Consider the following 16233-nt stretch of genomic DNA (forward strand, 5'->3'; position numbering starts at 1 on the left):
AAATTTCCCGTATTTTTAAAGCTTCTACCTTTCCCCTTCCCTCTGCCTGTGAGATGGTGCATCTGCCTTATGGGAATGAAAGTTTAATCACTTTACATGTTAGCATGTATCCTCAGGAATATTTCATCAGACGAGCTTTCTTTTGTTCCCTGCTGTCAATGATTCTAGGTTAAGATTCTGTGTGACATTCTGGTATTTAAATGGATTAGTACTACACGTGAAAAATGCAAAGAAACCTGTTGAAAGTATGCTGTTATGTGTGTAGTACTATTGAGAGAGAGCTGTCTAATTAAGCAGGATTTGCTTTCAGTGAAGGCAGAGATTGCTTTGCTTCCAGGAAACTGGGTTAATTTCCCATGTCTAAGTAATGCAGTATGGAGCAAAGGTTAGCATGTCTAGCAATTTTTTGTGGCGTGCATCTTTGGGATGGGACATGAGCGCAGTATCAGAAAACTTGGCTGTACTCCTACTAAAAAAAATGCAAAAATACAACCTCATTAGATGAGGAATATCTGTAATTAACTTACACATTGATTCAAGGGAAAGGAACCAGAAAGCTTCTCAGTAACTGAAAAACCTTCTTTGTCAGATTATTAGTGTTAAACATAAATCCATTAATTACAAACAAGAGACAGCTAATTCTCAGATACAGGGGACAAAAAACAACGCAAAACCAGTAGGTAATTTTGTAATGCTCTTTAGTTCATCACTACAGACTGGTCATCAGTGCAACTTGAGTTGATACAGTACATGCACTTTTCTTCTGAAGCGTTTAACCAAACGTATAAAATTCAGACTGTGATTGAATATTCTGTTCCAGGCCCTGAATCTGTTCCCGCTCAGCTGGTGAAAGTAGCACTGGCACCCATTGCTGCAGTTGGAGGAAGTCATCAGTATCCACCTGTAAACTGGGCATCTATTCTTTCTCCTTTGATGAGGTTAAACTTTGGTAAGTTTTATCATTTTCTGTTAAGTCATTTGTACTTGCCACAAGGCTTCTTTTCTAACACAGTTTTCGTAAACTACAGAACTCATAAGATGCTTCAAAATTTGAAGCGTTTACTGTGCTCTCAAGGCCAACTTTCTAATGTTTGCAGGCATATATTTGCAATTGTTCTGTTGGACACAGGTTGTTGTAATACAAGAAGAGGTTAAAGAAGAACAGAGCTAAGAGGTTTGGAGCAGTTTGGAAGTTCAGTAGAACACTAGTGGATTTGGACTATTACAGTAAGAAGAACCCGGAAATTGTCTTCCTTCAGTACCCATTAAATGCAGCACCATTGCCTGTGTTAAAATATGCAGGTGGATTTTCGCAAGTTTGAACTGTAGCATGTCTAGCTGTTGCTACTCTGAAATATATTGTCTACTAAATGGCACTGGCTAACAGAGGAAAGCATATCCCCATCTTTCTATCGCAACACTGGCTTCTGTGCTTCTAGGAATCAATTTTTTTCATACTGAAGAGTAGTTTTGATCCTGAATGTCCTGATTTCAGCAGGAATGATTTTCTTCCTAGTAGCTGTCATGGTGCTGTGTTTTGGATACTGGATAGGAATAATGGTGACAATACACTGATGGTTTTGTTGTTGCTGAGCAGTACTTAAACTAAGTCAGGGACTTTTCAGTTCCTCAGACTGCACTGTCAGCAAGGAGCTGGAGGTGCATAAAGAGCTGGGAAGTGACACAACCAGGACAGCTGGCCCAAACTGGCCAATGCCACAATATGGTACCATGTAGAACTATAAAACTGGAGGAGTTGCCCAGGGGAGGGCTTCTCGGGGATTGGCTGGGCATCAGTTAGCAGGTGGTGAGCAACTGCAGTGTGCATCACTTGTTCTGTATATTCTTTTGTCATTATTATTATTTTCCCCTCCTTTTCTGTCTTATTAAACTGTCTTTATCTCAACCCACAAGTTTTACAATTTTTCTAGTTCTCTTCCCCATCCCACTTGGGGTTAAGTGAGCAAATGGCTGTGTGACATTTAGCTACCTGCCAGGTCAAATCATAACACTGAAGTATGGGATCGGATAACTTTTCTCAGGATATCTTCTGGTGTCATTTTTGGTTTATGTAAATGTCTCTGAATTTCACTCATTTCCTTAAAAAACACCTACTGTTCATAGTTCCATATTCCCTTGATTCTGTTGAGTTTTGTTTCTCTTGATTTATGTAGTTGTCATTACTGGCCTTGCAGACTGTTTTTTACAACTAGACTGGGCAAGGGCTGTTGCATTTAAATTGAGCCCAGAAAACTGAAAGTTTTGCTTATTTCTTTTTGATGCTTATTTTACTTACACAAACTGCTTGCAAAAGCACTAGAAATCACTGAACTGTCCCATGTGTAACAAATACTTGCTAGATCTAGAAAGATTTAGCAATAAATGAAATGCTTTTACTGTTAATTGGGCTGGAACTCTTGTAATCTTGCAGTGGATAGTAGAATCTTTTGTAAGAATAAGTGAAAGAATTTCCTATACTGAGCTGTGCAGTGCGTGGTGATGCAAATTTGTGTGCAACCTTATGAATAGCTGAAACTTTTTAAATTCTTGGGAAATTTTTTTATTCCTGTTTTTTGTTTAGGACTCTGACTTTTGTAAATGAGGGGAATTCCAAAGGAAATAGTACCTCAGTTTTGTGGCAGTGTTTTTATTAACTTTAGTCCACATCATAGTTTGTTTTCAAATGTAATTTCTCTTGATTCTTCCTCTGTGTTGCTGGGGAAGTTGCACACTCTTTTCCATTATATAGCTGTACAGAAATAGTTCTCATTGTGTACTAATAAGCATTATTCAACTTGTTTTAAAAAGCATAATGCAGTCAATTGCAACCTTGCAGTCAATCTAGAAACATAAAACTAACGTAATTATGCTGAAATAGCTATGTCATGAATATTTGTATGACAAATAGACTGTATATTCAGTTCTCTTGGATTCTTACATCACTATTATTCACAAACATTTTTACAAAACTTAAATTCTTCAAAAATCCTACTGTGAAATTTATCTGTAAAGGTATTGCAGATAACAGACTGCTTTCCTATCTTAGAAAATTTATTGCTGTTGTTGAGCAAAAACTATATAATGTGATTTAGATGGGATCTGCCATTTAACACTGCTCTGTTAACAATCATAAATTATTATCTGTGATTTAGTACTCCAAGCTAGTAAGACAGTTTTGAATTAGTTGACAAAGTATCTTCTGACAATTTTACCCTTTCAGAGTTCTGCAAGTAACATAACATCTAATATAAGATTTTTTAAAGAGCCTAAGTATTAGATTCTTGAATTATTTTCTTTGCTCATGCACTGCTAGTAAACTGTGTAAAAGTCATGCTGTACGGAAGACCACTTCAAAGAACAGTTGATTATCAAAGCAGCTATTTAAATTTTATGCTGACAAGAATATCTGATAAGTAAATGCCAGTCTGATAGTTAAGGTTTTTGGTTTTGTGCTGCTGTAACAATCATGAGCTACATGGAAGCAATGCCACTGCTCAAAGTCTCTATTGAATATGTTGATGACTAATTGTTCTATTAAGAAACAGGCTATACTAGTCACTAGGAGGTCTCTAAAAGGAAACCAATACAAAGGATTTCATAACCATTACAACCTCCATGCACTGTAAGATCTTTCCACATGTTAAACTGTAGAATGCTGCAGCCAAGCACCAAGAGCATTAAAAGTGACTAAACTCTGTTCTGTGACATGTTACATGAATATATATAGTACATGGATGTCTATAAGCAGGTACACAAATGCTAATTACTCTTACACTTAGCATGATGGAAATGGACTAATTTCTCCTGTAGATTAATGTTTGTTTGTTTGTTTTTTTGCTTAGCAAGGAGCATTTAAATGTATATTTTCTTTCCATTCTCATGTTTTTCTTATTGAGAGAATTGCAGGGAACTTTCAGCAAGACATCTCAGAATTTGTCCAAGTGTGAATGGGGAGAGGGGAATTCTACAGTGAATGTGCTGAAAGCTCTTTAAGTAGCAACTCTGTAAATGCAGTTTCATCTTCAAGTACTCAAGTAGAACAATAACCTTCATTTTATGAGTTGAGAATAAATTTGAAGTTAAAATAATTTATTTCCTAACTTCTGTTTTGTTTGTTTTAGGTGATGAGATAAAATATCTCTGCCTTGAACTGGCTGTGACACAAGCCCAATCATCTCAAAACGCTGCAATGCTTTTGGGGATGTGGGTGGCACCTCCTCTTGTTTACAGTCTCAGTGTACGTATGTCAGAAAATCTTTGTGACTTCAGAACCTCTTTCCTATGAGATTGCTCAGATAGTAATGAAGTTTAGAATGTCAGACTGGAAAATGACTGCTGGGTTCAGAATTATGCAAAAATTAATACTATTTAGCAAATATTTGTAATGATAGACTGGAGAAGCTCTTCTGGGACCTTCAAGTTCAAAGATGAACTCAAGATCCGCAACATTGTTTTCATTTTGATCATTTAAGATCTTCTGTGTCTCTTTCATTTCCTGCTGCATTTCTGATAACCTAAAGATGTGAGAAGACATGGCATGTGAGGAACAAAATTGTTTTTCTGTCTGTCAGTTGATAGACTTGGAGAAAAGTCTGACTTATTTGTCCAAAATCTTGCCTGCTTCTTCTAGCAGCATTTCTTGATTTAGTAAAAGATGTTACTTCTTAAAAACTTAACCTTAACTATGTACATAGTTAACAGACACACTTATAGTAGAATCAAATTGAGGCTTATCCTCCCCTAGAGTGGAGGTATTTTTATGGAAGTTTAATATGGACTCCATTATATAGTTTCTAAAAACTTTCTGAATCTTATAGTACACTTGGCTGTGCAGTTCCATTGGTTTATTCTAGATGAGGAACAGGTTCAGGATGATTCTCGGTAAATCCAGTGTAGATTTCTATGATCTTTTCCAGTTCCTTGAGTTGTATCTTTTATCTTGTGATTTTAAATTGATCTCCACAGATATATAAACACTTAGTGGCTGTTTTAATGTATACATTTGATGAGGCACCAAGAAGCAAATAATTTGATTTCTGAGTTCTGGTTTCTCAGTGCAGTGTGGATTTGAAGTCACAAAATGGACTCAGCCCCAGGATATATTAGTTTTTTGTTTTGTTTTTTTTCAAGATAATTGCAGTTTTCCTCATAATAATAATAATATTAATGGTATTAGGAGTGTCATATTTCTGTGCTTGGCTACCTAAGCATGGTCTGTATGTTTTGTGTGGGAATGCAGTGGGCAGCATACAGGGAAATCAGAATTTTTCTGTCTGTACAAAAGGTAAAAATGAACAATATGTTTCTCAGTCTTGAAGGAAAACAGAATATTGCCGTGTTTGAACTCCTTTTAATTCAAACAACCCATAAAAAGAGGGAAGAAATGAGAAATATTTATGGAAGAAATTTGATTTAACTGACTTAGAGTGCTCTTTGAAGTGGTATTTGAGCTGCATTTTTTCCTTTTTTTCTTTTTTTTTTTCAATTTAATACTTTCTAATAATAGTTGAATGTCATATTCCATCTGAACATGGAATAAATGTTCCATCAGAAGAGGGGTGGCCAGCAGGACAATGGAGGTGATTGTTCCCCTCTACTCTGCCCTTGTGAGGCCCTAGCTGCAGTACTGTATCCAAGTCTGGGGCCCACGGGAAAGATGTGGAGGTTTTGGAGACGTTCCAGAGGAGGGCCATGAAGATGATCCAAGGGCTGGAGCACCTCTCCTGTGAAGACAGGCTGAAGTAGCTGGGCTTGTTCAGCCTGGAAAAGAGAAGGCTGCAGGGAGACCTCATTGCAGTCTTCCAGTATTTAAAGGAGGTATATAAACACGAGAGAAATCAACTCTTTACACAGGTGGATAGTGATAGGACATGGGGGAATTGTTTTATACTAAAGGAGGGGATTTAAATGAGATGTCGGGGAAGTTTTTTTTACTGAGAGTATGGTGAGGTGCTGGAACAGGTTGCCCAGAGAGGTTGTGGATGCCCCGTACCTGGAGGTGTCTAAGACCAGGTTGGATGGGACCCTGGGTAATCTGATCTCGTGTTTGATCTAGTGGTTGGCAAACCTGCCTGTGGCAGGGGGGTTGGAGCTTGATGATCCTTGAGGTCCCTTCCAACCCAAGCCATTCTATGATTCTATGATTACAGAGTTAGAATATGAAACTAAGTGAAGATTAGATTCTGTTTTTAGCACAAGAGGAAATTATTGGAGTCCCTGAAACATACTAATTTATACCACGTGGAAATAATCACTTGGTATTTCAAAGCAATTTAAAAATTTGTTTTGGTCTGTTAGATGATGAGTGATACCTCATCATTTGTAGATTGCTTCTGGGTAGTACAGGGAACACCAGTGAACTGAAAATCAATTCCAAATATCTAGACCAATCACAAAGACCTAAACACAATGAAGATAATTGATCTGGAAATAGCAGCAAACTTTAAGACTCTTACACCTTCTATTCACTTTTTAGATGAAAACACAGAAATACCTTTTCATGTCCCTGCCCCTGTGGATGAAACATGTTGCAGAAGACAAGCTACAGGCTTTTACAGAAGTGTTTCTGATACAACAGTTTGAAATGAACCGCACAAAAAACCCAGAAATTTGCCAGTGTGTTTTACAGGGACTCATCCAGGCAATGAAAATTCCAAACCCTGCCCAGTACTGCTGGGGCTTTCTGTGCCAGGCTACTGAGAAAATATTTGAGCTTCTACCAAATGAAATTCAGGTATGGAATAGAGTATGAGACATATCAACTTTATGACTGCTTATTTTTACTGATGTAAAATCCCGTCTTTTTTGCACTGACTCATCAGATTTGAAACATGAAGTAAGATGTAAAATTTTTACAGCAGTTAAGATTCCTGCATAATTTCCATTTATGTTACTTTCAAATATTCTGTTGATTTAGCTGTGAGGCCAGTTTAATACAGTTTTCCCTCATAAATAATTTGGTAATGGGAAAACACAGTATTGGTAGTGACATAAATGGTACTGAAACCAATGCAGAGAACAATCATAGATGTTCTTTTTCAACAGAAGATTCAGCATCTTGCAATGAGGTAAAGAACTACTTAGCTACAAAAAATATCTGCAAGGAAGGACACTTTAAAAAAGTGTTTAAAAAAACCCGCAAAAATAAAAGAATATATATGTTCTTCCTACATGAAGTACACTGAAGTCTCCACCAAATACAGGATTTATAAAACAGAGTAAATATTTAATTTAGTCTCTAGTTTCATTTTAGTCATCATGATCATTAACACAGTTCCTGGACATGCTGCTTTTAATGAAAAAGAAATCTGCTGGTAAATGTCCAAATGTGCATTTACTTTTTTGTTGCAGAGAAGTGAACTGGAGATGTATGTCAGTGTAGCGAAATGTATCTCAGAAATGGCTGATTCAGAAATCGATCGCATTGTCCAGATCTCTAAGGTAATGATGGTTTTCTCCTGATCTTTTGTCACAAAATTACATGAAATAAGCATATATTACCATTTTTCTTCTTACCAGTGTTTTAGCTGCTGAATAGCATTGTTTGTTTTGTGTGTCTTGTTTTGGAACTACTCTACAAGCATCAGAGAGAAGCAAAAGTGGTCAGTCCACATCCAAAACTTTGTTAAGGCAACTAAGTACAGCTGATTTCACCCCGGGACTTTGAACTGGACTGTTATTTAGAATAGGAATGGTGTTAGATTTTCTTAGTCCAGTAGCGCAAAAAGCAGACTGTAGCCTTCCCATATTAATATGACTACCAACTTGAAACAGACTGTAAACGCATCCTGGTGAGAACTGTTGGACTTTTTCTTTTGTTAAAAACATGCAGTGCTTCAGTTGAACTGTCTTTCATTCGTGACTTAATATGCTGTGTTTGTATTCATGTTCAGAGTGTTTCCTGGTAGACAAGATGGTTAAAGATAACAATGGAAACTTTCAGCTTCTAGCTAACCACATCAGCTAGCAGTAGAACTCTTAGCACCTGAAAAATACTGTATGCTGAGGAAATAACCTGTGTGGAAGAACTTCATGAGTTTAGAACAGGTCTCTATGAACAAATATCCATGACATAATGCCATGCTATTCCATTTACTGGCAGGTTCACTCATGAGAGAGAGTGAACTGAGCATTTAAATAGGTCAGGGAAGCTGAACTGTCATTTTCTTGAGTTCTTATTTCCACACAGTAAAGAACAGTTTGTGAAGACCTCTTTTGTCACTAAAGGAAATCTGTCATGCAAGAAGATTTGGATCTCAAGAACTGTCACCATAGCTCATTTCAGTTTAAAGAGGAGTGTAAAACTTAAAGCAGTATGGAAACAATCAAACTGCACTGAATTGCACTTTGATTGATTATTCAGATGCAAGTAAAATTATAGTATATACAGTCTTTGGTTTCATAATTTATCTGAAAGAAAAATAAGCCTGCTAGATAATCGGAGAATTCCTTCCCTGTTTTTATGAAGAGGAATACATCATATCCTTCTGTTTGCACAAAATAAGGTATATTTTTATTTAACTTTCTCTTTTTGCATTTGCAGAACAATATGGAGAAGGCCATCTTCACCAAAGTGTATTTAATTTCTCAAGGCAGATTGCCTTTGAAGAACTTGAGTGTTGTGATTGATACTTTGACAGGCTATTACCGGAAAGAATCTATTGTATGGGTGTTCTTGCATAGTTTCTATCATTGCCGTATTGTGAGCCATGAAAACACCGGTAAGTCCAGCCTTAAAAAAGGATCAACAACAGTATCAACAAATATTAATAGGTCTGCACTGATACTATTTATATAGTTTTAAGATGGTCTAGTGCAATTGTTTTCAAACTTCTCTAGATTAGAATCTACTCAATCTTCAGACCCTTTCAGCTTTTGAAATACTTTTAACAAATGTTGTTTTTATGATTTTCTCCATTTCTTTATGGTTCCATGGATCAGCAGTGAGTCATATATCATACACAAGTGATTTTCTGACTGGAGTTGTGACTATATCTGTGTCTCCTAGTTGTTCTGGTCTTTTGGGTAATGTTTGAAATATGCATAGCACACCAGAGACCAGTACCAAGGCAACCCTGCTGTCCTTCAAAGCTAGTATCTAACTTAGCAATGTGAGACAGAATAAGTAAGAGTGTGTTTCTGTGAGCCTGACTGAGCCAAGAGAATAGCTTGCTCTTTTTAGTTCCTTGTGCTGAATTAATACAGGAAACAAAATTGTTCTTCCTCCTCTCCACCAGAACTGATAGTTGTCTAGTGGGTTATAAGTTGGTTGGCTCGCCTCAGCTTCTGATAAGCACCGGAGCTGGTGCAAGAGAAGTAGCAGAATCACACAGTAGGATAAATGAGGAAGAAACAAGTACAAAGGGAGTGAAGAATTAAGTCTCCCCATTTTCATGGCTGCAGGACCTTAGTCTGACTGTTCACAGATGAAAGTAGTATGTTGTTAATTCATGCCTGGAGTCCAAATGTGGTTGAAGAACTTCAACCACTAGTGAGTTTTGAATCAATGAATGAAGTGAGGTTCCTTTCACTAAAAGAGGAGGCAACATGGAAAAGGGCATACATGGGGAATAGCAAGAGAGAGTAATGACACAGTCTCAAAGCTGAAAATGAGATAAACGTGGTTATGAGTTTGTAGGAGGCAGAACTGATTTTGGACAGAAGACTCTGAATCAATGAAATATGTTCTATCATTGAGTTGAGGGCTGGTTTTAGTTCCATTGCCTGACTGTATTTTAATGATCCTCTCTGCGCTCTAGGAGGATTTTTCCAGTACTCCCCATGTTATTGTCTGATGTACTGCGACGTCAGTGCTAAACTTAAATGCAGTGCTGAGGCAAAAACCTTAGGGAGGTTTTAGGTTTCAGGAGTAGTCATATCTGCAGAGCAGGCTGCCCTTATGTGAAATGAATCTTGCTAAACATTCCTTTTTCTGCATGTACAGTGTGTTGCCTACATTACACGCAAAGGCTTTGTGCTGTATAAGTGCCTATATGCCTTCTGCCAGTGGCAGTCATGAAACAAATGTGACAGTGGTATTACTGATTGTTGTTCCTCCACAGATGTTGCCATAGTGTTTTCCCACACATGATTTTTAAGGAAAAAATGATGCATTGTGAAGTTGAAGTGAGCCAATATTCTTTTTCTTTTAGGAGTGCTGAAAAGAATGGACTGGCTGCTGGACTTGATGGGCTACATCGGAAATTTAGCGTACAAGTCAACACCTGTACAAAATGTAGATCTTAAAGAGGTACATGCTGTGAAAATAATTGGCAGCTTTTGGGGGAAAAAGCTCTTTTTGGTGTAGTTCACATTCTTTCTCAGTATTATTCCCTAAGTATTATTCCCTATGTGTTCATATTTTGGAAGATTTTCAATTTATGTTGTGAATGCACATTTAAAACTCTTACTTTAAATAACCGTAACATCTAAACTGTGAGAAATGCTATAGACAGCTAAAGGAAATCGTTGCTCTTAACTTGCTATGTATAGAACAATTAAAGGAAAATTTGAGTTCACAAAGTCTAAGGAGATTAGAATTCTGCACCTGCTGTTTCTTTGAGGGCTTGGACAGTTTTATAGTACTAATATTGTTAATTATAACATCTGTTTAGCCATTAGTCTTCTCTTTTAGGACATCAAGGAAGCTGCAGTTTTTTGCATTGCTACAATATTTGTCAACTGTTTCAGCACCACAAGCATGACCCTTGACAGTCAGGTTACTGTACAAATGTTATTTGCCCATTTTAAATGAGATGAGATCCCTTAAACTAAGGGATGGCTTCAGAAGAGCATGGTTTTGCTTCTCTTTCTGTAGACATTTTAGTTTGATTTTGAGTTGAGAAAAAAACCTTACACTGCATCAATCCATTCAGAATATTAAGAACTTTTTAGTTGTTACATTTTGAATCTTAGCTGGATTTTCAGTTGATTACTTTGAATAAATCTCCATTTGTTATTTATTTATTTTTTTCCTGTATTACTCATTTAATAAAGTGTGCTTTTACTTTTTTCCTCATTAGGTTATAGATTTCCTCCTGTGGCTGTTTGCAGGTTCTGTGGTGGCCTGGGCTGACCATAGTGCACCATTACTGCTTGGCTTCAGTGCCGACTGGTCACCATGGAAGCACCAGACAGTATTACCAGAATTGTCTGAGGATCGTGTTGGCAAGCACCCCACTGACAAGCTTGCTATGCAGGAGACACTCACTCTTCTTCCAAGTAGCATTTCCCTTTTGCTAGCTAAAGAGCCTTGGAAAGAACAGACACAAAAGGTAAGATTGCATGTAGTGCTAAGCTTTTTCCAAGAGTCAGAAAGAAACCATTCAGAGTAGTCACCGAAGTCTTAAGTGCACCTGACGTGTGATCTTGTTTGTCTTTATCCACACTGAATATGACTTGTCTCAAAATATTTGACTGTAGTTTCTCAAGTAAAATCAGAGTTATGAAGAAATAAGGAACGTCCAAGAGTCAAACTCTTGAGGGTTCAGCTCAGAGAAGAGAACTGGCTGCTGGTAGCAAGTTGGTTTTGTAAACACTAAAAGGCAGATCCTCTAGAGCAGGACATCACCACTGTGGCAATTTAGGGCAATCAATGATCTTTGTTTGTAGTGTGTTTCAGTTTCATTTTATTTTCAAGTATATAATTAAAGTAAGTGTAAACAATTACGCTTAATTGGGCAAGCCTACTGCAGATTGCTTATCATTGAGATATGTGGAAATATTTTGAATCCATAGATTTATAGCTGTTTTGTGCAAACTAGAACCACTAATGATTGGTTCCTGGACACTTCTGTGCTTTGAGTTCCTGCTCAAGTCAGAGTTCAGAATACACGAGGAATGTAGGAGTTGGGTGTTAATATGCAAGTGCATGATTAGGCTTTAGGGAAGAATTTAACACTGTGTTCTGAAGATCATTCCAATAAGGTTGAAATACCATGTTCTCCTGTAGGCACAATGCACTGCTAGGCAAACAGCAAGAAATGAGAGAGTTTAGAAGAGGGACAAATACAATAAGAGTAATGAAGGATTTACCTTAAAACATTTGGACAAGAGACTGAATCAAAAGGGTTGTATTAATAAAGATGCAAGCAGGCAAGAGGAAAGGATTTAGTGTGCCTTCTTTTCTACAAAGAATTATTGCTTACGTAGTAGGAAGGAAGAAAAGTACCAAATCCAACAGTGGAAGAAATTACACTAATGGCGAGATGCAATTTGGATAGTTTGGGCAGAAGCTTGATTGGCCACTACCTCTGATAACTGTTCAAATTTAGCAGGAATGTGTTGTTGCTTATCAAACAGAAAAGAATTTGTGGTGTTTAGATACAGAGACTCTTCTAATACAAGTTCTCTTTTTTATTTCAATCCTTAGTTTATTGACTGGCTTATCAGTATGTTGGAAAGTCCTAAGGAGGCATTATCAAAATCTTCCACAGACCTGCTGAAAGGTAGATTATTTTTAATTGGTTTCTTAATCTTTCCGTAACTATCAATACAGAGAAAAATCCAGTTATTAAAAGGAGTAAGATGAATCCTTGCAATTAGCATATGTAGGAGAGCGATATTTTTTCTTTAAGGGAACTTTCAAACGTAGTAGTGTACCTGTGACACCTTTTTAAAGACTTTGCTGTCTTATCTACTGCCTCTCATGATACTCTACTGAAGATGTAAGGAACTCAGTGGTCCCAAGAGAGGTATCTGGTCCTACAAGAGCATTCAGTGATAGATCCATCAATTGTTTTTGAAATTACTTTTAAAAATAAACATACTATTTGCAAAGCCTCCAGTTCTAGAATAGAAATCACAAAAAAAACTATACTGATGCAACTGAACTGTGGGGAAGGGAGAAGAGGAAATGTGCAAATGATTTTAAGGGGACATCATAAATACTCTCCAGTGAAGGAAGTGTGCTTTTTCTTCTTTCCATTAAAGCAAGGCACTTCCTTTGAATCACTTGATTTGTTGAACCTAAACACGACTTCTTGTAATCTGCTTATCAGTTGTTTGCTTTACTAGGATAATTAGCCTTGCTTTGAAGGTCTACAACTTCTAATCTCTTTCTGATAAATTTAAAAATTCCCTGACTGTCTGCTTATCTTCAGCAGACTCGAGTTCAGTATAGCAGAAACAATGCTGATGGATGTTGGGAAATCTTCTGTAATCAGAAGATTCCGATGCACACAGTATATTCGCAGTCTGCAGTGGTTGAGATGAGTCAATTAAACTTTAGCTGCCTTCTGGATGACAACAACGTGAGCAGTTTGGTAACCAGATTCTGCTTAAAAGCATGATCGTTTTGAATCAAAGAATCGATGAATCACACTGTGAATGAGTGAACTGCGCAAAAGATATTAGACCTTGTACTTCATGCTTCTGTCCTTCCCAGTACCTCCTATCCCCCTCTCTTGGATCCCTGGTCGCTGAATTGAGGCTTCCTGCAGACTTGGTTGATCTGTGTGCTGCTTGAAAATGATGGTCTAATTAGAAGGTGGTGATGTGATATGATTTCAGTGGAAGACATGCCATAAAGCAGATTAAAGGTCTAGTACAGCATGACATTTCAGAGGGATGTAGAGACTAGTGTATCTGGGAGTAGCTGAAGTAGCATCAGAAGCTGTCAGGCTAGGAAATGAAAGTCATGAAAAGAGTCAGTAAGAGGGGGAACTGAATCTACTCCTGTTAGTAAAATGACTAGGAAGAATACTTGCACATATTAATGTGATTTTCCCTTGTCTTCACAGTTACACTTCTGGCCTTGAGATCTCTTGCAGAGTTCAAGAAGAAAGCAGTGTGGACTAAAGCTTATGGCTGGTAGCTGCATGCAACATCTTACCCAGTGAAGAAAACTGTTCATATTTGAAAGCATTAAGTTACTATTCATGCATCAAGAAGATCGATTTCAAAGATGTTTCCTATCAGAAGTTTTTGGATTTTATTTTTTATTATTTTTTAATCCTCTCCCCTCCTCCCAAAGACTCATAAGAGAAAAAAATATATATTATTCACTAGTGGGGTCCTTCTACAAACTGTCTGGCATGGTTTGAACTGTCCTGAATCTAAATGAGAAATATGCATTCAGCTGTTTCAGTTGAGTTGTTTCAGTGACACCTGGGAGCCTCAGAGGCTGGAGTAGAATGTTCCTTTAAACATGGAAGCTTTGTAGGAGCAAGTGGAAAAAAATAAAATATTATAAAGATTGCTTGGATGTGGCCTCTTTACTGAAGTACGTTTTAAAGACTTGAATGAGTACTAGTTTTCAACTGATAACGTTTTTAGTAATAACATGATGCCCTTGTGCAGCAGTGGCACCACAGGAAAGATATGTAAGACAAACAGCTCCTGAAAGAGGTGTTATATGCGTGTCAGTTTTGCAGCAGCTTTATCAAGACTGTTTAAATAAGGCAGTGTCTGCTAGGACACAGGGAGAGCCCCTAGCTCCAGGATTACTGCAGTTTTCTTTCCACTAAAAATTGTTCTTGTGTCCTTTACACAACTTTGTATCTGAGAAGAGCTTCTCCACTGCAGTCTGGGGAAGACAGATCTTAAAGGAGGGAAGTTGTGTTTAGCAATTGTCCTCGCTAAACAAAAGTTAACTGACAATAACTGTATGTGTGTGTGCTGGTCTGTAACGTCTTGCAAAGCTATACTGCAAGAAAGCATTATGGCCCTTTATCTGGAAGCCATACTTCCTACAGGAATTGTCTTAATTTCAGGACTGGTAACATTTCTGTGCAGAACAAATTTTCCACAGAATTCACTGTTGGCATTTCCCACCTAACAATGTGAGCTGTGAGGAACAGCCATTGGCTGTTGACGCATATACTTTCTGCAACTGGGTATATGGAAGATTACCACAGCGCTTGCTTGTATTTCTATAGTCGTGGATAATAATGATAGTTTCCTGCTCTGTAGGCAGCAGTACGTGGAGAAGACAGTCTAAAGGTGAATGCCCAGAAGGACTCAGAAACCAGTTACGATTCAGTCAGTGCCTCAATTTGTGGCGTTCCATCAGTGTGCTCTTCAAAGTAACCTCTAACAAAACCAAATGTTATAGTGCTACCACCTTTAGTGTGCTATTGCAAAGTAACTTACAGCTCCAGTCAGCTGAGTTTGCATCTGCATTAGCATTTTATTTCAGATGAAAAGTGTGATTATTTAAGAGGAATCTCTGGATAACACTCATGTGCTGTATTACAGTATGCACAGTGGAACGGTATGCAAACTGCTGAATTGGAGTATACATAGTGGAAACACTCCAACATAGTGTATAACTCTGTATGTTTAGCCCACAGAACTAAACTAAAGGTAGTTAGGAGTAAAATCCTCTGAAAGGCTGAGAATTTCACTGTTGAGTACCTGTAGTGTATCCTTTTATCTACTGTTCCATTTCCGTTGGGCTGCTTTTCCTGGTAACATATGCATAGCCTGTGATGGACAGAGACTGTTCCTCCAGTTGTGTGCTGGTGCTGGAGAAATTAATATTATTTTTATTACTAGGTGATCTCTTTCAAAATAGAACATTCCTTTGGAGACAGTGACTTTCAAGGACTGAGGTGGACAAGTTAATTGCTACTGCAGTTTAGATGTGTGACAAGGCAGCAAAGGGAGCTGGTGATGGAGATGTCAGTAGGATGAGTTCTTGTGATTCCAGCATAGCTGTTCTATAGGCAAACAAAAAGAGTAATGAATAATGGCTTATAAAAATTAAAATGTTTAATTTTAAAATATAAATCCATTTTCACATTTCATGTATATATTTATGAATTGTCTCACACTACATAATCTGTATGAAGATGGATGTTTTTTTAAGTGTCAGACAAATGTGGTAGATATGCTTCTCTTCCTGAAGTGACTGTTTAATCTATCACTTTCTAGTGACATTCCTTCACTCTTGTCTATACAGTTGGCTCTTTATCTTCTTTATATAGTTATGTAAGAAAAGTGTTTATTTTGTTCAAGGGTTTTATTTCTCAGAGGTGGAAAGAAGTGAGGCAATATTTGAGGCAGCTTTTCACCTGCCCAGTCCTGAGCTTTTCCAGAAATTACATAAGGTGGAGTTGAAGCTACAGTGGCCTATTGTGGTTGTACGTGGAAGGCTTTCTTCCCTAAATCTCCCTCATGCCTGCCCCAAGTTACCTCTGCACCAGAAATGGGGGAAATTTCCTGCAAGTAACTTTATATGTTGGAGTTCTTTCTCACAGTGTCTTTAAAGAATCACTGTACTATTCTAACCTT

At 37.5% G+C, this 16233-nt stretch overlaps 1 protein-coding gene across 4 annotated transcripts in view; it reads left to right on the forward strand.

Moving 5' to 3' along the window:
- Positions 1 to 14197, forward strand: part of FOCAD (focadhesin) — a 102811-nt gene extending 88614 nt beyond the window's left edge. For 3 of the 4 annotated variants that reach the window (XM_021380256.1, XM_021380257.1, XM_021380258.1), the window contains 9 exons: positions 821 to 949; positions 4122 to 4237; positions 6476 to 6733; positions 7351 to 7440; positions 8543 to 8720; positions 10152 to 10249; positions 11022 to 11273; positions 12371 to 12446; positions 13740 to 14197. In XM_021380256.1, coding sequence (XP_021235931.1) covers positions 821 to 949; positions 4122 to 4237; positions 6476 to 6733; positions 7351 to 7440; positions 8543 to 8720; positions 10152 to 10249; positions 11022 to 11273; positions 12371 to 12446; positions 13740 to 13813 — 1271 coding nt within the window. In that variant the 3' untranslated portion in view covers positions 13814 to 14197. Of the gene's footprint in view, positions 1 to 820; positions 950 to 4121; positions 4238 to 5506; positions 6734 to 7350; positions 7441 to 8542; positions 8721 to 10151; positions 10250 to 11021; positions 11274 to 12370; positions 12447 to 13739 lie in introns of those variants that run through there. The other variant, XM_021380259.1, reaches the window with a different exon arrangement.

The sequence above is a fragment of the Numida meleagris genome, chromosome Z (assembly GCF_002078875.1).
Source record: "Numida meleagris isolate 19003 breed g44 Domestic line chromosome Z, NumMel1.0, whole genome shotgun sequence".
Lineage (NCBI taxonomy): Eukaryota > Metazoa > Chordata > Aves > Galliformes > Numididae > Numida > Numida meleagris.